General features: G+C 39.6%; 1 protein-coding gene across 8 annotated transcripts in view; it reads left to right on the forward strand.

Annotated features, from left to right (window-relative positions):
* Positions 1 to 24,619, forward strand: part of PHACTR2 (phosphatase and actin regulator 2) — a gene marked incomplete at its 3' end in the record, with an annotated part of 133,576 nt that overhangs the window by 3,127 nt on the left and 105,830 nt on the right. For 4 of the 8 annotated variants that reach the window (XM_081295189.1, XM_081295193.1, XM_081295195.1 and 1 more), the window contains exon 2: positions 19,818 to 19,892. The exons of 3 other annotated variants lie outside the window; for them this stretch is intronic. In XM_081295189.1, the coding sequence (XP_081151315.1) occupies positions 19,818 to 19,892 (75 nt within the window). The remainder of the gene's footprint in view (positions 1 to 19,817; positions 19,893 to 24,619) is intronic. One more of the 8 variants, XM_081295190.1, reaches the window with a different exon arrangement.

Raw genomic sequence — 24,619 nt, forward strand, 5'->3', positions numbered from 1 at the left:
TTTTAAAAAGTTGTCTTCTAAAAAGACAACTTTATTGACATGTAACTCACATACCCTAAAGTCCACCTACTGGCATACAAAACATTGTTTTTTTAGTATATTCACAGTGTTGTGATACATCTGTCCCTATTTCCACCCTACTTACTTGCCTGCTCCACGTCAATTAAATACTAATCTACTTTTTGTCTCCATAGATTTGTTTATTGGGAACATTTTGTGTAAATGGAACCATTACATGTCATTTTGTGAATGGCTTCTTTAAGTTGACATGTTTTCAGGGCTGCCTATGTTATAGTAGTATCAGTACTTCATTTATTTTTTTATTTTTTATTTTTTATTTTTAAGAGAGAGAGAGATTCTTTTAATATTTATTTTTTAGTTTTCTTCGGTGGACACAACATCTTTATTTCATTTTTATGTGGTGCTGAGGTTCGAACCCAGTTCCCCGCACATACCAGGCGAGCGCGCTACTGCTTGAGCCACATCCCCAGCCCTTCATTTATTTTTGTTGCCAAATAATATTCCACTGTATGAGTAGACCACATTTTGTTTATCTGTTCATCAGGGTTATTTCTAGTTTCTTGGCTATTATGAATAATACTCGTAGGAATTATTGGTGAAGATTTATTTTTATTTCTCTGTAGTATATAACTGGGAGTGAATTGCTGGGTCACATGATAGGTAATTCTGTATTACCTTTTTAGGAACTGACAGACAGTTTTCCAAAGTGACTAGCTGTGCACTCTTATTCCCTCCAGCAGTGTATGAAGGTTCCAAATCCCTCACATCCTTGCCAACAACACTTGTTATTGTCTAGCTTTTTTTTTTTTTTCCCTAGCTATCCTTGTGAATGCCAAGTTGTATCTTGTGTTGTGTTTTGTTTTGTTTTGTTTTGTTTTGGTACTGGGGATTGAACCTAGGGGCATTTTACCACTGAGATACATCCCTAAGTTTTTAAATTTTATTTTGAGACAGGGTCTTGCTAAATTGCTGAGAGCCTTGCTGAGTTGCTGAGGCTGACCTCAAACTTGCCATCCTCCTGCTTCAGACTCTTAAGTTGCTGGGATTACAGGTCTACACCATTGTCCCTGGCCTTATTGTGGTTTTGATTGGCTTTTCTCTAATTGCTAATTGCACTAAGAATCTTTTTATGTGCTTATTGGCCATTTTTAGATCTTCTTTGGGAAAATGTCTATTCAGAACCTTTACCTAATTTTAATTGGGTAATTTGTCTTTCTTTTATTAAGTTTTTAAAACCCATTTCTGGATAAAATATTATTCAAATTGGACTACAGATTTTAAACATGGATTGAATGTGAGTCTCTTATCAGAAATATGATTTGCAAATATTTTCTACTGTTTTCCTGGTTGTGTTTTCAACTCAATAGGATAATTTTCAGCTCACAGCTTTAAGGGTTTTTTTGATGTTGTTGTTTTTAGTTTTTGATGTCATATCTAAGAAACCATTGCCTAACCAAAGCCAGAAAACATATAGTCCTATGTTTCTTCTAAGAGTTCTATAGTGTTAGCTTTAAATCTAGGTTGGTTACACATTTTGCAGGGTTTCCACTTCATTCTTTGTATTGGATATCCAGTTGTCCCAGCAACATTAGTCATAAAGATGATTCTTTCCCTATTGACTCACCTTGGCACTCTTATGGAATATTATTTGACTGGGATTTTGATAGGTCGTATTGAACCTGTAGTTCAATTTAGGTACTATTGCCATCTTAGCAATGTGAAATCTTCTAATCCATTAACACAGAGGTCTTTCTGTTTATTTAGATCTTTTAAAATTTCTTTCTACGGTTTTGTATTTTTCATTGTATTGGTCTTGCCTTCCCTTGTTAAAGTTCTCCCTAAGTATTTTATTGTTTTTGATGCTAATACAAATGAGATTCTGTTCTTTTTCTTTCTTTCTTTTAACTTTTTTTTAATTAAATTTTTTTTTCTAATTAGTTATACATGACAGCAGAATGCATTTCGTTTCTTTGTACACAAATGTATATACACATTGTACACAACTTTTTATTTCTATGGTTGTACACGATGCAGAGTCCCACCATCTGTGCAGTCATACATGTACCTAGGAAAATGATGTCCATCTTATTTTACCATCTTACCTACCCCCATGCTCCCTGCCTTCCCCGCTCTCCTTTGTCCAATCCAAAAGTTTCTCCATTCTTCCCATGCCCCCTCCCCCAATATGGATCAGCATCCATTCATCAGAGGGAACATTCTGCCTTTGGTTTTTTTGGGATTGGTTTACTTCACTTAGCATTATATTCTCCAAGTCCATTCATTTACCTGAAAATGCCATAATTTTATTCTCTTTTAATGCTGAGTTATATTCCATTGTGTATGTGTGTGTGTGTGTGTATTTTTTTCAGTTTCTTTACCCATTCATCTATTGAAGGGCATCTAGGTTAGCTCCACAGTTTAGTTACACTGTAGTATGCTGATTTTTGAAATTCTATTCTTAGTTCATTTTCAGAATGTTCATTGCTGGTGTTTAGAAATAAGGAAAAAAAGATTTTTGTACATTTATCTTATAACTTGCAACCCTGCTGAACTGCAAATAGTTTTTTTTTAGTATATTCCTTTGGATTTTATATATATAAGATCATACTACATAAAAGATCTATATACAAGGTCATGTACAAAGAGAAAATTTTACTTCTTCCTTTGCAGTTTGGATGATATTTCTTTCTTGTCTAATGGCCCTGTCTAAAACCTGTAGAATAAACACAAGTAGCAGGAGTGAACATTTTGTTTTATTCTTGATTTAAGAGGTGGAATAGTCTGTCACCATTAAGTATAATGTTAGCTGTGCCTTTTTTCATAGATGTTCTTTGTCAAAAAGTTCCCTACTGTTCCTGGTTTGTGGGTATCTTACCATGAAAGGATTGGCAAACACAAGTCTTGTGAAAGGCTTTTTTCTGCCTCTACTGAAAAGATTAATGGCTTTCGTTCTTCATTCTATTAATATAACAAGTGACCTTAATTGATGTTGGGATGTCAAAGCATCCTTGCATTTGGGGATGAATTGTTTGGGTATGGTGAATAATCCATTTTTTAATGATGCTGGATTAGGTTTGCCATTATTTTATTGACTATTGAATCTGTTATTTCTAAGTACAGGCTAAACAGGTATCTGCATAGGGTGGTTCTAGTACCTTCTGGCTTCATGCCCAAGGAAAGCTAAAACTTTTGTTTGTTTCATTGCCAACTACAAGGCATGAAGATTGAGCTCAGTATTTCTTGAATATCTGAATAAACCTACAAGTATTCTCAATGATAGCTTCACTACTTTAAGGCAATGATGTATGAATGAGACGTAATATTCTTTTTATTTTTTTATTGACCTCAGAAATTATGTTACTCTGGCCCCATTATCGGAAGGGTGGTGTCTGCATCTAATAACTATTTCCCTTTTTTCAATCCTCTCTACCCACCTTGTGTCACAGATCCTTTTTTGGTTACTTTGCCTTAGCCCTTAGGTTGGAAGGCCAGTGTCTCCACTTAAGAGAAAGGGAAGCAAGTGAATGTAGGGTGCAGGATCACACTAGATTGCAGTAGAACCTGTATCTGTCTGTGTTTCTGGAGTTTCTGGTTTTGTTGAAGTCCCTGTATATCTTTTCCATAATATTTATCCATTTCCTTGTAAACCAGACATAGAACGAAATCATAGAGGCAAAATAATTTGTTTCCTTTAATGAAAAGAATATGCACATGGTCAAAAGTCAAACATTACAAGACTACTTAGGATAAAAATCAGTTTATTGGCCAGGTGCAGTGATGCACACCTGTAATCCCAGTGGCTCAGAAGGCTGAGACAGAAGGATCGAAAGTTCAAAGCCAGCCTCAGCAGTTTAGCGAGGTGCTAAGCAACTCAGTGAGACCTGTCTCTAAATAAGATACAAAATAGGGCTGGGGATGTGGCTCAATGGTCAGGTGTCCCTGAGTTCAATCCTGATGCTCCTTCTCCCCGCAGAATGAGTTTACTGCCAGGCATGGTGGTGCACACTTATAATCCCAGCTATTCGAAAGGCAGAGGCTGAGGCAGGAGGGAGTTTGAGGCAATTTAGTGAGAACGTATCTCAAACTCACTCACTAACTAAATAAATAAATAAGAATTAATTTCCTCCTAGATTTCTCAGCTCTCACCCCAGCATGAACAATTTTGTTTTCATTTCACACATTTTACATATGTGCCTTTATTAAAACATAAACAAGTCATACTCTACTTATTCTTCTAGACTTTGGGATTTTTCATGTGATAGGGCTTGAAAATATTTCCATATTGACCCCTTCACTCCTATAAACAAAAAATATTTTAGTATGTGACTATATAGAAATTTCCTTTAAAAGAATTCTATATATTATTAATTAATTAATTAAATTTTGGGTGGTATTGGGAATTGAACCCATGGATGCTCTACCACTGAGCTTTATCCCCTCCCTTTTTGATAATTCTTATTTTGATCAAGGGTCTTGTTCAATTGCCCAGACTGACCTATTACTTATAATCTCCTCCCTCAACTTCCTGAGAAACTGGGATTACAGGCAAGCCTGGCTTGGAACCCTATATGTTTATATTTAATGCTTGTATTTTTATATCATTTCTGGGTTCTTCTTGCATGTGTGTGCCGTTATGAACAATGGTGAAATGAATATCCTTATCTAAACATCTTGGTCTACATACACCCATAAAACCTAGCAGTGGAGTTGCTGGGTCAAAAGATTTCTGTGTTTTCTGTTGACAGACTTTGTCAGATTACTCCCAAAGAGCCTCTCTCAATGTTACTGTTTACTGTACGAGAACTGTTATTTTCTGCACTCTCATATTCCGTACATCAGGGTCTCTCTTATCCCATATTGTGCTTTGTGAGAAATAAAAGTCACTTCCTCAGAATGAGGCAGCCCTGCAGGCCCATGGCTTAGCAAGTAGGACGTCCACAGGAACTGGCTTCCCACTCACTCTCTCATCCAGGTGCCCCTTGTGCACTGGAATGTGACCACAATATTGTGCAAAAAGAAGTTTTTAGAATCTTTGTAAATCCCTATGTTAAAAAAAAATGGCATCCCTTTTTGATTGTGAGTGAAGTCAAAGCATTTATAGTTCTTTTCCTCTGAATTGGGCATTTGTAGTCTTTGGCTATTTTTATGGTTTCTTACGGATTAGTATGTTAAGGTGATTTGCCTCGTGTCTATCATACGTCTTTGATTTGTTTGCACATATTTTTCTCATGTTTGTCTTGCACCGTAAGTTTGTTTGCAGTATCTTTTCACATAAGAACTTTAAGTTTTTAATGGAGTCCGATTGATTAAGCCTTTTCTTTCTTACAAATTAGGGTTATTAAGCAACATGTTTCCTCTGCTGTTTGTCTCTTATTTCAATATTTGATCTCCGATTTATACTGGCTTATGATGAAAAGATTTGATGATCTAAAATTTTTAGACAGCTCCATGGCAAAAAAAAAAAAAATTCAAAAAGATGGAAAAAAAAAAACTACCTCCACCACCAAAAAACAAACATGCCCACCCTGTCATCAGCAAATTGAAAAGGAAAATCTTAAAGCTGAAAGAGATATTTATTTGTACTATATATGGAAAATGATGATTAACTTCCTTAATGTAGTAAGACCTCTTAACAACCAGTAAGAAAAAGGTAAACACCCAGATAGAAAAACAAATTAAGGACATGAACGGGCAGTTCTCAAAATATCTAATGGACCAGGGACTGTTCAAATGCTTTGCTCAAATTAAGTTTTAAGTCCTAACAACATTCAGATTACAGACCCCATCTTATAGATCAGAAAAACTGACACAAGAGTTAAGTGACCTGCCCATGTTACTTGACCTAAGAAGAAACAGAAGAGACCAATTGGTATATGAAACTTGAAGCATTTATATGAAAAAAATATATGGGATGCCATTGGTCACCTATGAATTTAGAAAATGAATGATTTTCCCAGGATATGATTAGCTTGTGGTAATTTTAATTGGGACAAGCTATCAGGACAGCAGTTTATATATATATATATTTTTTTAAATATTTATTTTTTTCAACATATTTATTTATTTATTTTTATGTGGTGCTGAGGATCGAACCCAGGGCCTCGCATGTGTTAGGGGAGTGCTCTACTGCTGAGCCATAACCCCAGCCCTCAATATATATATTTTTAAATCCTTAAAATTTCCATACATCCAGACCTAGCAGTTACACTTCTAGTAAAGAAAGTCACTTGTTGCTCACTGGAACAGTGTTGTTTATCAAAGTTAAAATTGGAAAATAATCTAGAAGTCAAATATCAAGAGCTTTATCAAATTAATTGAGATACAGTCATATAACAGAATAAGCCATCTGAAGAAGATGTGTAAAAAAGTTTAAAAAGGTGATTTTTATGATAAATAATATCAAAATGTAAAAAAGCAGGTTTCAAAGTAATATGATTTCCTTTGGAGGTGGTGTGGCAGTGGTGGCCTTCCTCTATGTGGTCCCAGCCAAGGTTACAGCATGCAGTATCCACCTAGGCCTCCACTAGAATTAAAGACTGTCACCCACCATGGTCTCTGCTTGTCCCCAGCTATGTGAACACTGAGCTTTACCTTCAATGCTGTTTTTCAACTATTTTTTTTCCTTGCAAATTGAACGATGAAAACAGAAATATAGGTCCTAATATAGCTATCTTTTCTTCCTAGTGTGTTTGATAACAATGCAAATGTTGCTCACTCTTTTTTTTTTTTTTTTTTTTGGTACCATGGATTGAACCCAGGGTTCCTTAACCACTGAGCCACCTCACCAGCTCTTTTTTTTTTTTTTTTAATGTTTTACTTTGAGACAGGGTCTCACTGCGTCCTTAGGGCTTTGCTAAGTTGCTGAGGCTGACCTCGCACTTGGTGATCCTCCTGCCTCAGCCTCCCGAGTTGCTAGGATTACAGGTGTGCACCACTGTGCCAAGCCAGGCTACTCAGTTTTAAAGAAAGAAAATAAGCAGAAAGTTGGACATTACCTTTGGTCCATTGCTCATCAGGTCTGGTCCTTAAGGAGCATCACAAATATATTTAGTTTTATTTTGTCTTCAGCAGTTTGAAAAAACAATAATGGATGGGCAAGTCAGATTTTGTCTATTTCCTACTTAAAGGCAGTTTAAGAAAGAACATAAACATGGGTTGTTGTCCTATAATTAAGCTTGTTTATTTCAAATAGAGGAAAAATTCTAGCATGTTTTCTTTTCTCGGGGACTTTAATATAACAGACCAACTGCTAGTCTTATTCTTGGGAGAAAAGATTAATATTTAGTGAAGACTCAACTGATGTAAAAGTGATATTGAGGTAAAAATAGTCTTAAGAAAATAAACACTTCTTTTTCCCTCCACTTCCCCATCTGAAGCAGGGGAACAAAAAACAAAAGCCACAGTAATCCAGAAGGGAATGGGCAAGTGACATTACTTATCAAAAGGTTGGTCTGACCATTATCAGTTATATTTATAAACTGCCCCTTGGTTTATTTTCATTTCAAGGAACTGGGTATTTTTACTCACATAAACCTTCTGGCAAGTTTAACACTGTAGCCTTTAAACACTAAGGAAATTTGGGTTGCCAAAGAGAAGGCTGAAGTGCTATTTTGTTTAAGAATATCTTGGAAAGCTACACGGTACTGCTTGGTGGGTGTATTCCTGCAGATCTGCTTGTTTTATGGGGGGATATGAAGAGGGAGAAAGAGTGGCTCCTTTATCCAACAAGAGGCTCCTCAGCTAAAGGTATGATGTGGAAGGTGCTGTGCTGAACTGTGGGGGGGGGGAGGATCAAAACCTAGGCCCTCCCCACAGGTCTGAGACTAGCAGACGCTCAGTGGAGATGTGCAGAAATGAGAAGGAAGGGAAGGGACAGCTAGAGAACTCTGGAGACACAATCAGAGGGTTTGAGGGGATGTGTCTGCCTGCCACATGCAGCATAGATATCACAAAGATGGACGGCGGTGCCCAGGGGCAGACAGGCCACAGGGATGCAATGGGGCGAAAGGAACACTTGATCTAGGGAGATGGATGGAGAAATGGGAGTATGTTGCCCAAATTTGTGAGTCTGCCACTCTGACCTGTCTTTAAGTTCTAGGTTCAAATCTGTAACTGATTTGCTTGACGGGTTTGTTTGAGTACTTTGTGGGCATCTCCGTGGTAACATTTCTAAATAGAAGGATTGGTTTTGAACCCCCAAACTAGTGCTTCCCTTGACTTTCTGCATTTTACCAAATGATACTCCCAGCCACTCCCTTATACTAGCCAAAAAATCTAGGAATCATCCTGTGGTTTTTCCCTTTCTCCTCCACATCCATCCATCAGCATGTCCTGTTCATTTTGCCTCCAAAATATATCTCAAGATCATTCTCTTCTTCCTGTCTCTACTGCTTGCCACCAGCCAAGCCCTGGTCATCCATTTTCTGGACAACTGCAGAGATTCCAGACAATCTCATGCTTTTGGTCCTACCCTTCTGCAGTTCATTTTTTTTTTTTTTTTTTTTTTTTTGCACAACAGCTTAAGTAATTCTTTAGAGCATAAATCATGTCACTTCCTTACTCTAAACCTTGCTGTCTTCCCTTTGCATTTAGAATGAAATCCAGATTTCCCAGTCTGGCCCTCAAGTCTCCACATGCTCCTCCATGACCGCTGCCCACCTCTGTGACCTCATCTCCCACCACTTTGCCCCAGGTCCCCTGTCTGCTGCTACAGTCTCTGCCTTTTTCAGTCCTCAAAACCTGACTCTCTTCTACCCGTGGACTTCTGCAGTTGGGGCTCCTGTTGGAGATACTCTTCCCCTGACTCCGTACAAAACTGGCTCTTTATTTCATCTCCGCCATTTTCCCCTTGTGGAGACCTTACCTGGCTTCTCCTCTAGGATAGCCTGCAGCCACAGCCCTCTGTATTCTCTGGCACTTATCACTCAGATTATCTCATTTGTGTTTATTTGTTCATTGTCTCCTTTCACTGGCACATAAGATCCACCAGCTACGGACACTCTCTGTCTTATTCACCAGTGTATCCTCCATCTACTTTTTCCTACCCATCTGCCTGACATAAAATCTCTGTCAAATAAATGAGTTGCTCTGATTAGCTGGGTCCTCTATTAGCAGAGTGGTGGGAACTGAGTAGAAAGTTAACAGCCTCCAAGAAATGGTGAGTGTTTGAGGCCAGGTCTTTAGTATTTACCTCCAGTCTCTAAGTGGCATGGTTATGTGGCCACTTATTGACTCTTCAGCTCCACACATTACCTGCTCACCTCACAGTATGGAAAACTGAAGATGGGGCTCCCTTTATCTCACTGACTCAACTCAATCCCATCTTTCCTGTCCTGTTTCCTCATCTTCCCAGCATGTCTGTGCTGCACTGTGATCAGCTCAGTGGTCCAGGTACCTGCGTAGGAGCTGATGGCAGCTGAGCCATATGGTGAGCCATGTTGCTTTTACTTCTCTACACAGCTTCTGTTCCCCTGATGATCTTCTGCATGTGCTTGACTGGTGTTCCCACCTTTGTCGGGTTATGTAAATCTCTTTTCAATATGTTCAGACACTTGGGTTCTTCTTTTGAGTTCATCTAAGCAGTTTCTCCATAGTCTTTGCCCTCTTCCCATTTGGACAGGATTTTCTCTAAGCTGCTGCCCAGCTGTTGCCTTGGGTTCTCTCAGCACCACGCCCTGGAGTTCCTTCCACTTCCTTCTTGTGCTGATTCTCCAGATTGCTGGATCCCACATCTTTTTTTTTTTTTTTCTTTTCCTGGATATATTTCCTTATTTTGGCAGAGCACGCCGGGAGCATCTTGAGAAAGGCTCCTGGGGTAAATATTTTTTTGATTCCTTGTATTAGAAAGTGCCTTTCCTTTGGCTTCATGCTCGGTTGATAGCTTGGCTGGATCATAAGGTAGAAAAGCAAACTTGCTGTAATAAGCACAAACAGCCACCATCACTTACAATTAATCTTGATTACCATTTTCCCCAATGTGAAAGACTTTTTTTTTTTTTAATTTCTGTAACAAATTGCTTTTTAACTCATTTCAAAAGACTTTCTTGGACGATTGTCACACAGGATCTCAACTTTGACCTGGCTTGTTGCACTAGCCTAAGAAACATTTTATGAAAGTTTAAAAGTTTTGTGGGGAAATAGACTAATTTAAAAAATATGTTTACTGTGGTATTAATGTGCTGACATTTTAAAAATGATTTACTACTTAAGGTCGGCATAGAATAACTGTAGTTTCCCTATTTTTGTGTGTTTTTGTTTTAACAGTACATTTACTTTTCAGTATGCATATCCCTGTAAAATTTTGGGGTTTAATAAACTGTGGGGTGACATTTCACAAGTTTATGCAATTATGAGAATTACCTATGGTGCTTGGCAAACTACTTATTTCAGGGTTTCATATTCTAGATCTAGAATCTTTTGGAGAGGGGCCTCCGAGTGGTTTTCAGAATCATTCTAGAAGTTTCTTAAACTGAGGCACATTCTCTGGAAAATAAATTCTAGAGCAGCAGGATTTTGAAAATGATGAAAATTTTACTTCACGAACTGCCTATCTTTCTCATTACTAGAGGTAAAAGTTACAAAGTGTTCAGTTCAGAGCCTGATACTCTTTACTCCATGCACTGCTGAATTTGGCCATTAGTATTAGCTTCCCATGAGCAGATATTCCCCTTGTCAAGTATTGTTTGGGGATTCTGGCATGATCTTGTCAGAAAACTTTTGGCTCTATACATTTTTCATTAATATAATTAGCAGCAAAGTAATCCAGTTCCCACAGCAACCAGGTTTGAAATAACTGCGGGACACTGGAAGGTGAAGAAGTCATCACACAATGGCAGTGGCCTTTGGAAGGCTTGCAGAATCTCTGCCTTTTGCTTTTCAAGAGGCTTCTGTGAGCTCCTTCTGAGGTGGCTGCATGCTGATTGTTTAAGGGAGAAACCAAAGTCAAAAACCAGATGAAAACAGGTGTTTCACAATGAGTGGGAGGAACTGCAAGAAGGGTGTTAGTGCAGCAGGTTTCTGGAAAGGAGGCTGAACCCTTCTCCCTTATGGAAATGTGGGCAGCATTTTCTGTAAACTCCAAAAGGAAGCAATCATTTATTTAAAAATTCTTTTCATATGTTCCTTATTAAACAATGTATGGCTTTTAATTTTCGCCTCTGTACGTCAGGGGGCATTCCTTTCAATGTTATGCCTCTTCGCAGAACATAGCCCAGTGTGAAGCAAATTCCATTGAGTCTTAATTGGGTCCTCTAAAAGCTTTTTCTGATGGTTGCTCAGCCCCCTGTGGAAGGCCTCTGTTTGTTGTCTGAGGTGTGTGCTGAACACTGCCATGGACCCGGGAGGCCACCAGCTCTGGGGGTGGGCTCACAGGATGATTCAGGAGTGCTGTCACCAATTTCTTCCATTTGAGGGATTTTGTGTTTCTCAAAATGTCTTCCACATCTGTAAGACTAACTTGTACTGACCTGCCAACCTGTTTACTGAAGAGCTGGGTGAGGATGGAGACTTGGAATGAACCAGGACAAGTTAGCTGAGCCCCTGCTGACGGTTCCTGTCGGCTCTGCCGAGCTGTGCTTCATCTTCCCGGGGCTCCAGGGGCAAGCCTGGTGCACCTGTGCACATCCAGTGTTCTGTTGCTTGGAAGGGACCTGACTGTCCGTTTTTAAATGCAAACATGAGAAGAATAAAACCCAAACATGAGATTTTGAAAGGAATTTAGAAGTGTACTCTTTTAAAAAACTGAATTCCCTTCAGTCGTCCAACCACAGCTTGTCAGAACACATGCATGCCTCAATTTACAGATGAGGACATTTTAATTTAATAAAGCCATTTAAAGTGTTCATAGCAGAAGGCTTCAGAAAATCTTTCTTTTTCTCTCTTTTAAGTGGGTTGAGGATGAGGTTGAAAGCTATGTACTATTTTCACTTCACTTTCAACCTACTAATAAAAACTTACAGACCAAAGTGAATGTCTGTATTGGTGTGGTAGGGCTGCTGTAACAAAGGACCCCAGTCTGGGTGATTTAAAAACAGAAATTTAGTCGGGTGTCTGGTGCATGCCTATAATCCCAGCAGTCTGGGAGGCTGAGGCAGGAGGATCATGAGTTCAAAGCCAGCCTCAGCAAAAGCAAGGCACTAAGCAACTCAGTGAGACCCTGTCTCTAAATAAAATACAAAATAGGGCCAGGGATGTGGCTTAGTGGTTGAGTGCCCCTGAATTCAGTCCCTGGTACCCCCCCCCCAAAAAAAAATAAAAGTCAAAAAAATTCATTTTCTCACAGTTTTGGAGTCTGGAAGTCCAAGATCAAGGGGTCAGCAGGGTTTCTTCTTGCTGAGGCCTCCCTTGTTGGCTTGTAGACAGCCACCTTCTCTCTGTGACCTCACATGGTTATCCCTTTGCACACAAATCTGTGTCTGAATTTCCTCTTCTTACAAGGACCCCAGTCCTATTGGATGACATCAGTCTACCCCAATTGGCTTTTAAAGAGCCTGTATCCAACTGTGGTCACATTCTGAGGTACTGGAGGTTAGGGCTTCAACATATGAATTTGGAGTGGAGAGGGACACAATTCAGCCCACAGTTTTGTCCTTAAAATCAATGTACACACCAGTATGCATAGACATGTAGATTTATTGTCTTCTTTCTGGCTTCTTTAATTTCATCCCTTAACCTTTTATAGTCTCTTCCCATTCAGCCACAGTGCCCTACAGGAAGTAGAGGTGAGATGAGTGAGAAGATGCACAGAAGTGACTTTCAGCACTGGAAATTAGCCGGTGTCACTAGGCGATGTCACTTTGAAAGTAAAGCCCAAGAAGTAAAGGGCATATGGGGTAAAACTAGAAAATGATATATGTGAACATCATGTTTTGGCTATAATTGTGTAGGAAATGGTGAGCAGTATCTTTTGATTGAATAATGCTGTGAAGGAAACCAATAATAGTTATCAGGATTCCAATCATAAGCCACGCACCTATAACCCCTGGTTCTTGGGAGGCTGAGGCAAAAGGATCATAAGTTTCAGGCCAGCCTGGGCAACTTGGCGAGACCCTGTCTCGAAATGAAAAATAAAAACGGTTGAGGGCATAGCTTAGTGGTAGAGCACCACTGGGTTCAATCACCTGTGCAGCAAAAAAATTTTTCAATCCCATTATTGTGGTCAGTAACTGTGTATGTGCCGCTTGACTGGTTTTATAATCTTCTTTGAGGTCTTGGGATGTGAGGCATTCTATTTAGAAAGTGTGTTCCCACATGTCACTCTGGGTATCCCTTTCCTTTTCTGTGTTTGATTTTTCTTACCTTGTCTGCTTTCATTGTCTTAGGCATGTTTGATACCCAGCAGATTGACATGTCTCTTCACAAAGAGCCTCTAAAATAAGAAAGACAATGAATAGGGATGCTGGAGAATGATGGTGTTTAAACACCTGTCAGAGTAAAGCCAGAACAAGAATGCTCTTGCCAGAAAATGTAACAGATTCACTGAGACAGGTTGGTAGTTCAAGATGACTCATATGTAGGTAATTGCATTTGTGCTCTGGCTCTACATATTGTCAGATACCTAGCAGGCTTCTCATGATGGCCTCCTAACTCTTGTTAAATTTCATAGAAACTCTTAATGGGGATGGTCAGTGGTCAGTTTGGGTGCACTGTCACATTGTCACAAGAAATGAAGGTAGTGATTTAAAAGCACATTCATCTCCTATTTCTTTTCAGTGCTGGGGATTGAACTCAGGGCCTTATGCATGCTAGGCAAGCACTGTGTTGCTGAGCTGCAATCTCAGTCTTCAAAATCCCTTATTTAAAATAGAACATTTCTCTCAAGCCATCTCAGCACAAAAGTAAGATTTGGGTGCAGCAGAGTCTAGCAATCCTCATTCCTTTGGTAAAAGGATTTAAAACCCCCAATAACCTCAGAAATTAATTTTATAGCATCTCCTTGGACCAGGAGTTTGTAGAAGTAAGTTAGACCTTGACATGACTGAGATGCAAAGCATTCCCCCAAAAGCTGCGTGCAAGACCCAGTTCTTTTGGGACCTGATCTGAATCCAGATAATGATGAGGCGGGTGTGGGGTGAGGGTGTGAGAAAGTCTTAGCCAAATTTCCACGTCTGTTAGCTGTGCCTCTGTCATTTTAGTCTTTGAAGACATTTTGCAGATTAGAATATTCGAACATTCAATCTAAGGAAGGTTAAAAGTCACAGAACATTGGTGTTTCTCCAAGTGAGAACAATTCACTTGGATCCAAGACCCTATTTCAGATTCAAAACTTCGTGTCATATGGGCTACAAATGAAGTCTTACTGTATAGAATGGAAATAACTGTAAACATTTAATTAGCAATTACTTGTAGTTTTGAAGTCTTATTTTTATTTTTGGGTATTCTAATCCTGTGGTCAGAAAGAGCACTATAAAAGGGATCATAGAAGGGAAAGGACCCAGAATAAACCAAAGCCACTTTAATAATGATTTCTTAGCCAGTCTCCTGGGTAATGATTCTTGTAGTGCCAGAGTCCTTTTGGACTTGGCCATCTCCATTGAGTTTAACTCATTTTTTCCCTGTCACCCCACATAAGGGACACCTATAAGAAATTTGAATTGAGGAACAAATAAACCACTTATGGTCACTTTGAAATAAATGCCTTTAGAGTTCTATTATTTTGAAAAAAATAATGGGTGAAGGATTAGAGCACTTGTAAAACGTATGTATTTCCACGTGTATACAAATATAAATATAAAGAGTATATTAAGTTCTAGTTTATAGTTTCCAACCTATTTGAATACACCTGTGTCAATTTTGTTGAAATATTTACAGATTGAAAACTTGAAACTTAAAGGGTTAAAAGTGGTCTTAAATGGTCTGAGGTTGATGAAATCATGGATCAAAACTTTTTTTTTCCTCTTTTCAGATTTTGACATTAGGCATATTTGGAAATGTGCAAAATGCAACTTCCTTTGTTTGGCAGCTGTAGCAACACACCTTATAAAGTGCAGCCTTTTCGAAACCCAAAATCAACATCAACTTGTATCTGACTCAACGTAGACCGTTCCTAGTCAGATTTTCAGTACAATCCATTAGGTGTTGTATTAACCAGCATGCAGCCAGACTTTTGAATACATTGGTTTTTTTTTTCTTACATACATGACAATAGTGGAATACATTGTTTTTTGTTTGCTCATTTTCTTTTACTCTTTCGCTTGCCTGTCTTCCTTCCTTCCTTCCTTCCTTCCTTCCTTCCTTCCTTCCTTCCTTCCTTCCTTCCTTCCTTCCTTCCTTTCCTTCTTTTCTTTTTCAGCTACAAGCATTGAAATAAAACCAGCAACGTCCCAGATGGTAGGTAAGAACCAAATCTCTCGTTCTTGTAGGTCATGTCAGCCTTCTTATTCAGTTCCTTTCTTTAATGGAGGGCATTTGTGCTTCAGGGTGGTGGTGATTTTCTTTGAGTGTCAGTTGGTCTCAGTGGCTCCTGGCTATTGTCTTGAAGTTAGTGGAAGAAGCAGGTGTGGACTCTGGGTGGGTATATAGGAGTCTACTTTCCAGGGTGTTTTTGTTTTCCTGAAGACTTCTCGAAGAGCAAGAAAATGTTTGCCAAAGTAACTCACTGCTCCACTCACTGATTCCAATTCATGCATAATCCACCCTCTACTTTTATACCCTAAACTCCTTGATTGCCCTTTTTCCACTTCCATATATTGTTTTTTTGTGTGTTATCTCTATTAACCCTAGCTGCAACCCATTCTGTGCATGAGGAAGAGACTCTGAAAGGTTGAATTAGGTTAACAGCTAGGAAGTGGAGAATCAGATTATTAAATTTATGTCTCTCTGGCCCTGGAAGCCCATGTTTTTTTCTCCACAGTACTCAGAGGTCTGTGCATATACTAAAAATGAATATTTCTTGTTTTTTAAGTATACAGAGAATCATACTACGATGCCAAATAGCTAGAGAAATAAACAAAACACACTGTTTTCTGACTACTCTGGAAGCTTGGATATGGAAATGCCTAAGTGTGAACCATCTCCATCCATTTCTGTCTGCTGCCTGGGAAACTCGTCAAACAGCAGAGATTCAGTTCTCAGTTGAAGGGTGGGATGGGAGATGTAGTGTGGTCTCTTTAGATTGGAACAAAAATGTGTTGCTGGTTGCCAGTCTTAAAGAAGGAGTCCTAGTGATCCAGCGTGTTATGGCACATGCTCAGCTGTTTGCCAACACTGAGCTACTGCATGAAATAACTTTATCTTTTGGTTCTACTAGATTCTCCAGCTTAAGTGAATTGAAAGTCTAAAGCATTGATTCTCAGCCAAGAATATGTAATCATGTTTAATCAAATAATTTAATTTTAAGTAAAAAATACACTTTTAATTAGGGAAAGGGAAAGAGACATCGGCTGAGAGGACAAGTGAGGATAGAAGGGAGGATGAATGTGCTTAAGATGCAGTATATTGCACGTATGGAAATGTTACAGTGAAACTCCGTAACTTGTACAGTTAATATGTGTTCATAATATGAAACAAAGTAAACAACCAAAAGGCCATTTTGGAGTTTCTATATTGTATCATAGTTTTTTAAGAGATTCAAATTCCCATGTGTGATGCTTTAAAAAAAATGGAAAAAACAAAACCGATTTGGATTTAATTCCAATGTAGTCAGGTAAACTCCTCTTCTGCTTTCTTTACTTTTCTTTCTTTTCTTCCTGAACTTCTCCAGTTAGGGCAAAGAAAGTAAGGACAAGAAGCATCTGAGATGCCTAATAAGAGTGTTTAGTTGAAGAAAGAACTGTTAATGGAGTGGGTGGGCATGGGATGGAGAGACACTCTTGAAAAAATTCATGTTCACCACTCATCACTGTGGGAAAACAGAAACTTCTTAAAAGATTATTTCACATATAAATTCTTCCAGCTGTTTTTCAATTATTTGTCTTTGATGAAGTGTCTTTAAATTCTACTGTAAGCAGCAATTAAGTGTTCACTTACCTGAAAAATGTGTCACCCCGCCTGTACTGTTCTTATGAGTGTTAATCATCTTTCCTGCTGGCTTTGATAGTTTCCCAATTTCAAACGTTAATGTTTGTTATATTATCTTTCAAAATGTTTGGAATTCTACAGGAAGGCACTGTTGGAAACAGTTTCCTCTGTGGGAAGAGTCTAAAGACCTACTTGAATAAATCATAGCCTAGCTAGGCCAGGCCCTGCAAATGATTGCTACACATGACTTACATTTTCATTTTTCAAATATTAATTAAGGACCTTCTGGGTTATAGGTATAGTATGGGGGCATCCCCAGAATGAAAACCAGTTTGTCCCTCATCTCATGGGACTCCTGATATAATGGGAAAGATTATTTTTTTCTTCATAATGAGACAGTCTTTGCCCCTATTCACTTAATTACAACAACAACTAAAAATTATTTTTATGGCTTCTGGAAAAGTTGGTGAACTGCAACTAGCTACTTTTGAAGTGCAGTTATGGACTTTTCCCCGCCACTGTAGCACACAGTCAACATTCCTTCAGTATTAAAAATCTTAATAAAAATGATATGAGAAAAGAATTTTGGAATAAGCTCAGTGGCTGGATAGTGTCCAGATTGGATTCAGGAGCTTTCCGAGTGGTGTGATACCCAAGTCCTGCTGGTGGGACTCGTTTCCTGGAAAGCTTGCTTAACATGCATGCCGTTCTAAAGAAAGAACCAGAATAGGACGTCCTGCAGGTGGGATCTCCTCGTTGATCCATGTGGGAGAGGAAAAGATACAAAGTCAACACTGAAGATATCATTATCATAAACTTGGTTTTTAAAAAACTAGTGGGATTGTTTCTCTGTCGAGAACATTGGGTGTACAAAAACTAAGGAATGTTAATCCTCAGTGACTTTTAAATAGTTTCCTATTTAATTTGAACAGGTTATTTCCACTTTTTAAGCAAAGTTATGAAACTAGCCTTAAACTCTGAAACCCTGGAACAATTTCATCCCAAATTTTTTACTCATAATTGGGAGACTTTTGCGCCATTCATGTCAGGGGAACTATCCTCTTGGAGTTACCCACACTCCTCTGCCCGCATCACATGCTGTGAGTCTAGGTTGGAATGAGGGTTGCTTCACTAGAGTCATCCTCCATCATTGACCGTAAGCCCCCTAAGGGCAGAGATCAGCTCTACGTAGAACCTTTTTTACAATGGTTGCTCAGTAAATTAATTGTGACTGAAATGCTTCCATTCCATAGTAGGCACATTTTTCTACATGGGCATCTTTTTGTAGACTTCTTCCTCCTCTTCCTTGCCTTATCTGAAATGGGGCTGTCCTTGGTAGGTAGTAGCACAGCTTCTCTGATAAAGCTGTTTAATGGAGGTCTGTGGTCCTTTGCCCCTTATACCACAGGCACCATTGACGTTCCCCCAGCTTCCCAGTGCCATTTCCACCATCTTGTTCCAGGACTGTGCACACCTTAATTGGAAGTACATTCCATCCTGCCAAGTGTTCTTGCTACCATCTCCAGACTACCATTCATCTTCCTATGCACCAGATGAGATTCAGGCTTACCCTCTCCACTTCTTCTTCCTATTCCTCAAAGATACTCAGTCTCCCTGTCTGGCATTCTGGCTGGTGCAGTACTGTAGCCCTTCTGTCTCATCTTCACCCTCTCCACCCCCTAGGCTCCTTCTCCTCATCCCATAAACATTCTTGAGTGTCCTTCACACTTTGTGAATTTTAAACAAACAGCAAACAGAACCTTTTCTTATACTGGATCAAACTCAATGCCAAAAAAAGTTCAAGGTTCCTTATTGCGCAAAGCCCACTTGCTCCTCAATGTAATTGTTTCTCTGAGAATTTACCCCTGGCCCTCAACAGCTGCTTTTGTTTGGAAGATTCCACCAAACTTCACTCCAACTTTTTGCTAGTGTGTCAGTAATGAATTTCTGACTGTCTGTTGGACCTCTTCCCTTGGATGTCCTGCCAACACCTGAAGTTCATAATGTCTAAACACGATCTGAAGGTCTTTCCTCCAAGTCTTCTTTCCTCCTGACATCACACTCCACCCCTGTGGAAGCTCAGGCCACGGAGTCCTCTGTGACTTCTCCAGGCAGTTCCTCGGACTCTTTTTCTGCAATGTTCCTTGGATCCATTCATCACTTTCAGCCCTTTTCCACTGCTCCTCTCCAAGTTCAGATGCCTGGGATGTTGCAGTCACCTCTTAACCGAACTACAAGTATATAAATCTGGGTGCCTTGGGAACACCACATGACAAATTGACATAAATTCTTCTCTGTGGAATCTATCTCCCAGCATCCTGCTTTCCATTGTATAGGCTGCACATTTCACCTCTGCCCTGGGGAGAGAGTCCAGAGTGCTACATGTGGCCACCTCTTCGTAGAACCAGGAGTGGGGACTTGGTGTGACTGCCAGGGAACTGTTGGACATGCAGACAGGGTCAGTCATGTTATATGTAGATTCTCAGGACCCTTACTTATCCACCAGCCTTTTGACTAAAGACATCGGTTCAGATTTAATGTGTTACTTTTTAATAATACTTCGGTTACTTTCATCCTCCTTAGGAATTTTTTATTTTTGTCATTTTGTCAGAAGCAAAAATTTAGTCATTTACTTAAAAAAATCACGATGCTTTTATTGGATTTTATTTTACAATTATATGGAAGGCCTGCTGGCCTCGCTCCTGAGGTTCCATTCACCTGTGCACAGGCTCGGCACAGGCAGGGCGATCATTATCCTAACACGGGTGGATTGCAATCCTTTTTCACTTGGCTAACTGTCCACTAGAGTTACATATGGACTTTTCTTCCTTTTCACACAGCGCACCCTCTACACACCCTGGACTCTGAGAGTCGCCTCAAGGAGATGACTAGCCTTCAAGGGAAGCGAGGTAGAGGTTGGTGGGTTCCTTAGTTTTTCTCTCTTTCATGTGCTTCCTGTCCTTCCTAAGCAGAGCTATCACTGCCTTTGTGGAGAGAACCCCTTGCTCCTCGTGAGAGCAGCGCTCTTCAGAACTTCAAATGCTGTCATTGTCGCTAAAATTTATTTTTCATTGTAAAGCGACCCTTTTCCTACTCGATCGGAGTTCCTTGAACCCTCTAACGTGAGTGACTTTACTTAATCTGTTAAATATTCTGTGGCAGGTCTAGGGGATATTGTTCGTGTCAGTGAATCAGGATGTCATACAGCTGCACAAACATACTTATTCTGCAGGCCTTTTGGCCACAAGTTTAAACTCTGGAATTCTCTGTCACTACTTGCAGGCAGATGGAAGTCTTTAGTAGCTTCTCCCCTTTGGGGGTTTAAAAAGAATGACTGCCTGTGTTAGAAAAACAAGTTTAAAAATTGATGGTATCAAACTTCTAAAATTAATACTATGGTAAATAAAGATTGTATACAATCAAAGGTAAATATAAAGTGAACAGAATAGTCTGCCTACAACCAGCATGTAATGAACTGTGTTAACACTGATTGCTGTAGAGAGCAAAAAAAGTACCTGCCCTAGTTTGGATTAGTGCAAACAAGTGGTTCTGGATAGAAATGAATTATTGTTCATTAGGGTTTCTGTCTTGCTTTCTCTTAAAATATACTCTCATCCATAAACCTTCTCCCTATTTTATACAAAGGACACTCTGGAAGCAAGCTGCTGAGTTTAAATCCCACTTACCAGCTGTGTAACCTTGGGCAAGTTGCTTGCTCTCTCTGAACTTCAATGTCCTCATCTACAAGATGGGGCTACATTAATAGCACTTACATCACAGAGTTTTAGTGATGATTAATGAGGCAATACTCATGAAGTCCTCAGAACAGGTCTTCCTGTGATCTGTAAGATTGATATACTCAGCACAAAACAATGTGAAGAATCACCAAATTGGTAAAGTTGGAAAGGCTCCTGGAGATTATTTAACCTAGTCTCCTAATTTCAGCATTGAAAAATTAGGGTCCTTGCTCAAGGTCACGGGGCTAGTTAAGTAGCAGCATTGGATCTAGGATCCAGCTCTCTTCTTGGCTTTCCCTTAACCATCCCAGTTGGGTGATCAAAATCCAGAATAATAACCCAGATTTACTGCCTGTGCGGATTGTGCAATGTCTCCTTCACTTTCTGTTTTACAGTCTTACTGTTAGAGCGATGAGGAGGTACTCCTAGCTCACCAGGAACTGAACTATCATATTCCAGTGAAGACAGCCTGGTAGAGGGGGGCAGTACCCTGATTAGGAATCAGGTGACCTGGACTTTCCTTTTTGCCATGAGCTAACTCTTTGGGAAGCCATGTGGCCTTTTTGTGGCTTGGTTTTCTCCTCTATAGGGCCTTTACACATAGAATCGGACAATATGGAACTCCTAGGTTAAACGTGGTTATAGTTCGCATCGTGGGTATCATTGAAATCGAATGCTTTGGGAAATTACTTTGCCCAGACTGATATGCAGAGTAAGACTATAGGTAAAATTGTCACTATTTACTCAAAATAAACTTCTTCTACATCTTTAGTCTTGCTTACAGGAGCTTCTATTTTTGCACCACTTCAGGGAAACCTCAAAAGCAGGTGTCAAGGTAAATGAGCTTTTCCAGAAACCTAGTAAGGAAAAGGAGATATTATTTTCATTTTCCAGGTAAGGACAGTAGTAATGATGTCCTTGCTCAAGAAAAGTCATGCAGAAGGCTCATGATTTTCAAGTTCTCTGTCTTCTGAAGTCTTGCTCAGACAGCGTTTTGATTTTGTAACTGGGTAGCTTTGCTTTGAAATGCTCACGTACTAAGATTAAGCTCCAAAGATGAATCTCACAGTCCATGAAAGAAAGACACCAAAGGGTATGTCGTGTGATTCCACTAACTGAAAGTTCAAGGAAAGGTGAAACAAATCTGTGGTGATGGAAGTGGTTGTGGGATGAGGGAATGGAGGGAAGCAAGTGGGACTTGACTGGGGAACAGCACAAGGAAGATTTCTGGAGCCTGGGAATGGTGTGTGCCTTGCTCTGGATAGGGACTGCAAATGAAGAATCATTGTGTGTGTGATATTATATGTATCATGCATATTGTACGTTATACCTCAAAAATGTCTATCTGTATGTTATATTTCAAAAAAATTGGGGGGGGGAGAATGCTGCATAGTATTAGTATAGTTTAGTTTTTAATCTTCCTTGTGGTACTGGGAATGGAACCCAGGGGCACTCTACCATTGAGACACATCCCCAGCCCTTTTTATTTTATTTTGAGACTAAGTCTCGCTGAATTGCATGGGCTGGCCTTGGACGCGCAATCCTCCTGCCTCAGCCTCCCAAGTTGCTGTGCGGATTGTGCAATGTCTCCTTCACTTTCTGTTTTATAGTCTTACTGTTAGAGCGATGAGGAGGTACTCATCGCTAGCCTGGAGAACAGTGGTGCAGAGGGCCATTTTATTTTATTTATTTATCTTTATGTGGTGCTGAGGATCAAACCCAGGGCCTTGCACGTGCTAGCCAAGCACTTTATCACTGAGCCACAACTCCAGCCCACAGAGGGCCATTTTAGAGACAGACAAATGTGAGTTCTAATCCAAGCTCTGCCACCCACTGCACCTGGCTCATAGTGCTGGTTTTAATGACAGTGTACTGATCTTATTTGAGTTCTCTTTAGAGAACTTCATAGTTTCTCTCAAGTTTAGAAGGGTCAGAAACTGGTAAATTGGGACTCAAGTATGAAAGCAGCCTTAGAAGAGGAGTCTTCCTTTAGGGAGAGTAAAATCCGTTCATCATACACTGTTACAGTAATGTTTCTCACATCCTATTACATTTCTTTAAATTTAATTTAACTTCTGGTTTGCATTCTGTTCTTTTATTCTTGAGAATTTAAAAAGAGAGTAGCTAAATAATTTTTAAATGTTAACCATGATTGTTACCTTAATGCTAATTATTTTAAGGAAATATCTAGTGATTAAAAGTAATTTTTTTCTGGGTTAGCTAAGATCATTTCTAATTCTAAAATTCTATTATTATCAGAGTTTTAAGAGGTAGTATACATTTATATAGAGAAAGTTAAAAAGTTCCTTTTAGAGCATTTCACATTTGACCATTTCACATGTACAAGGACATGACTTTATAATTAGTTTGTTTCTTTTTTTCCATAAATATATGTCATGTGCCGATTCTGAGCAGAGCACTATGATAATGAGAAAGTGCTTCTTGGCATTACTTTAAAAGGTCAGTCATACTTGGTCCGTTCCCCTGTGGGCTGTCCCCTCCTTAATTTCCACCTGGAAGTCTTCCTCATCTCCATGGCTCGAGTTCATGGCTCTCAGTCCCTGGGAAATATTCTTGGGACACCCAGCCAGAGTTCACTGCTTCCTCCTGGGAGCTAGCTACTCTGCTTCCACCTCTGTTTTTGGCTCACATCAGTGACCACTGGTCACATCTGCTTCCCTGATCACACTGAAGGAGCTCAGGGAGAGAATCGTGCTTGGCTGTTCCTGTGATCCTCCTGGATCTTGCACGACAAGCCACAGCCCCAAGTCATAAAGCTAGCCTGGAGAACAGTGGTGCAGAGGGCCATTTTATTTTATTTATTAATCTTTATGTGGTGCTGAGGATCGAACCCAGGGCCTTGCACGTGCTAGCCAAGCACTCTACCACTGAGCCACAACTCCAGCCCACAGAGGGCTATTTTAGAGACAGACAGATGTGAGTTCTAATCCAAGCTCTGCCACTTGATTCAGTGTGCCACTGGAGGAAGATACTTTGTCATTATCTACTCAATAAATCTTTAATCTTTCTCATCATAGAAATGCTACCTATCTCAAAGGTATTGTAAAAATTCACATGAGCTAATGATGCAGGTAAAGTACTTTGTCCAGTTCCTGGTACGTAAGAAATACTAAAAACAACAACAACAACAACAACAACAACAAAACAACCATGAGCCACTATTAATTCTGCAATAATAAAGTGCTCCTAACTTTAACTCTTTGGAGACAATGAAACCTGGATGAGTCAATGAATAGCTCATTAGTAGGTGCTGCTCACTAGCCTTCCAAGCAAAGCTTAAGTCATGGAGTTTCTGTTCCTGCATCTTCCCACTCTCCTCACATCCCTGGGTGTTGAGGGATAACAAGGATGAGCTGGGAAATGCATTCTCCATAGGTCTGCAATAAACACTTTACTCCTTTAAATTGTATTTTTTTTTTTTTTTTTGGTGGTACTGGGGATTGAACCCAGGGATGCTATTCCACTAAACCACATTCCCAGCCCTTTTAGTTTTTTTTTTTTTTTTAATTTTGAGATAAGGTCTCACTAAGTTACTGAGGCTGGCCTGGAACTTGCCATCCCCCTGCCTCAACCTCCTGAGTTGCTGGGATTACTGGCATGCACTACTGTACCCGCCTTAAATTGACTTTTGGTCCCAAGTAAAATTTTATTATTGAAAAGAGTTCAACTTCAATTATGTAGAAATAAAGTATAGGGAGCCTTTTTATTCCCAGATTTGTCATTCTTTGTGAGCCCTCCATGAGAACATGATGTTAATCCCTGTGCACATGTGTGTGTGTGTGTGTGTGTGTGTGTGTAATCTCCACTCTCTGGTGTGGTCTCATAACTGTAGCTGAATACTTCCTAATGTTGCAACTGGGACCATTGTCTGCCCTTTGCAAGAT

The sequence above is a fragment of the Spermophilus citellus genome (genome assembly GCF_964194105.1).
Source record: "Spermophilus citellus genome assembly, chromosome: 5".
NCBI lineage: Eukaryota > Metazoa > Chordata > Mammalia > Rodentia > Sciuridae > Spermophilus > Spermophilus citellus.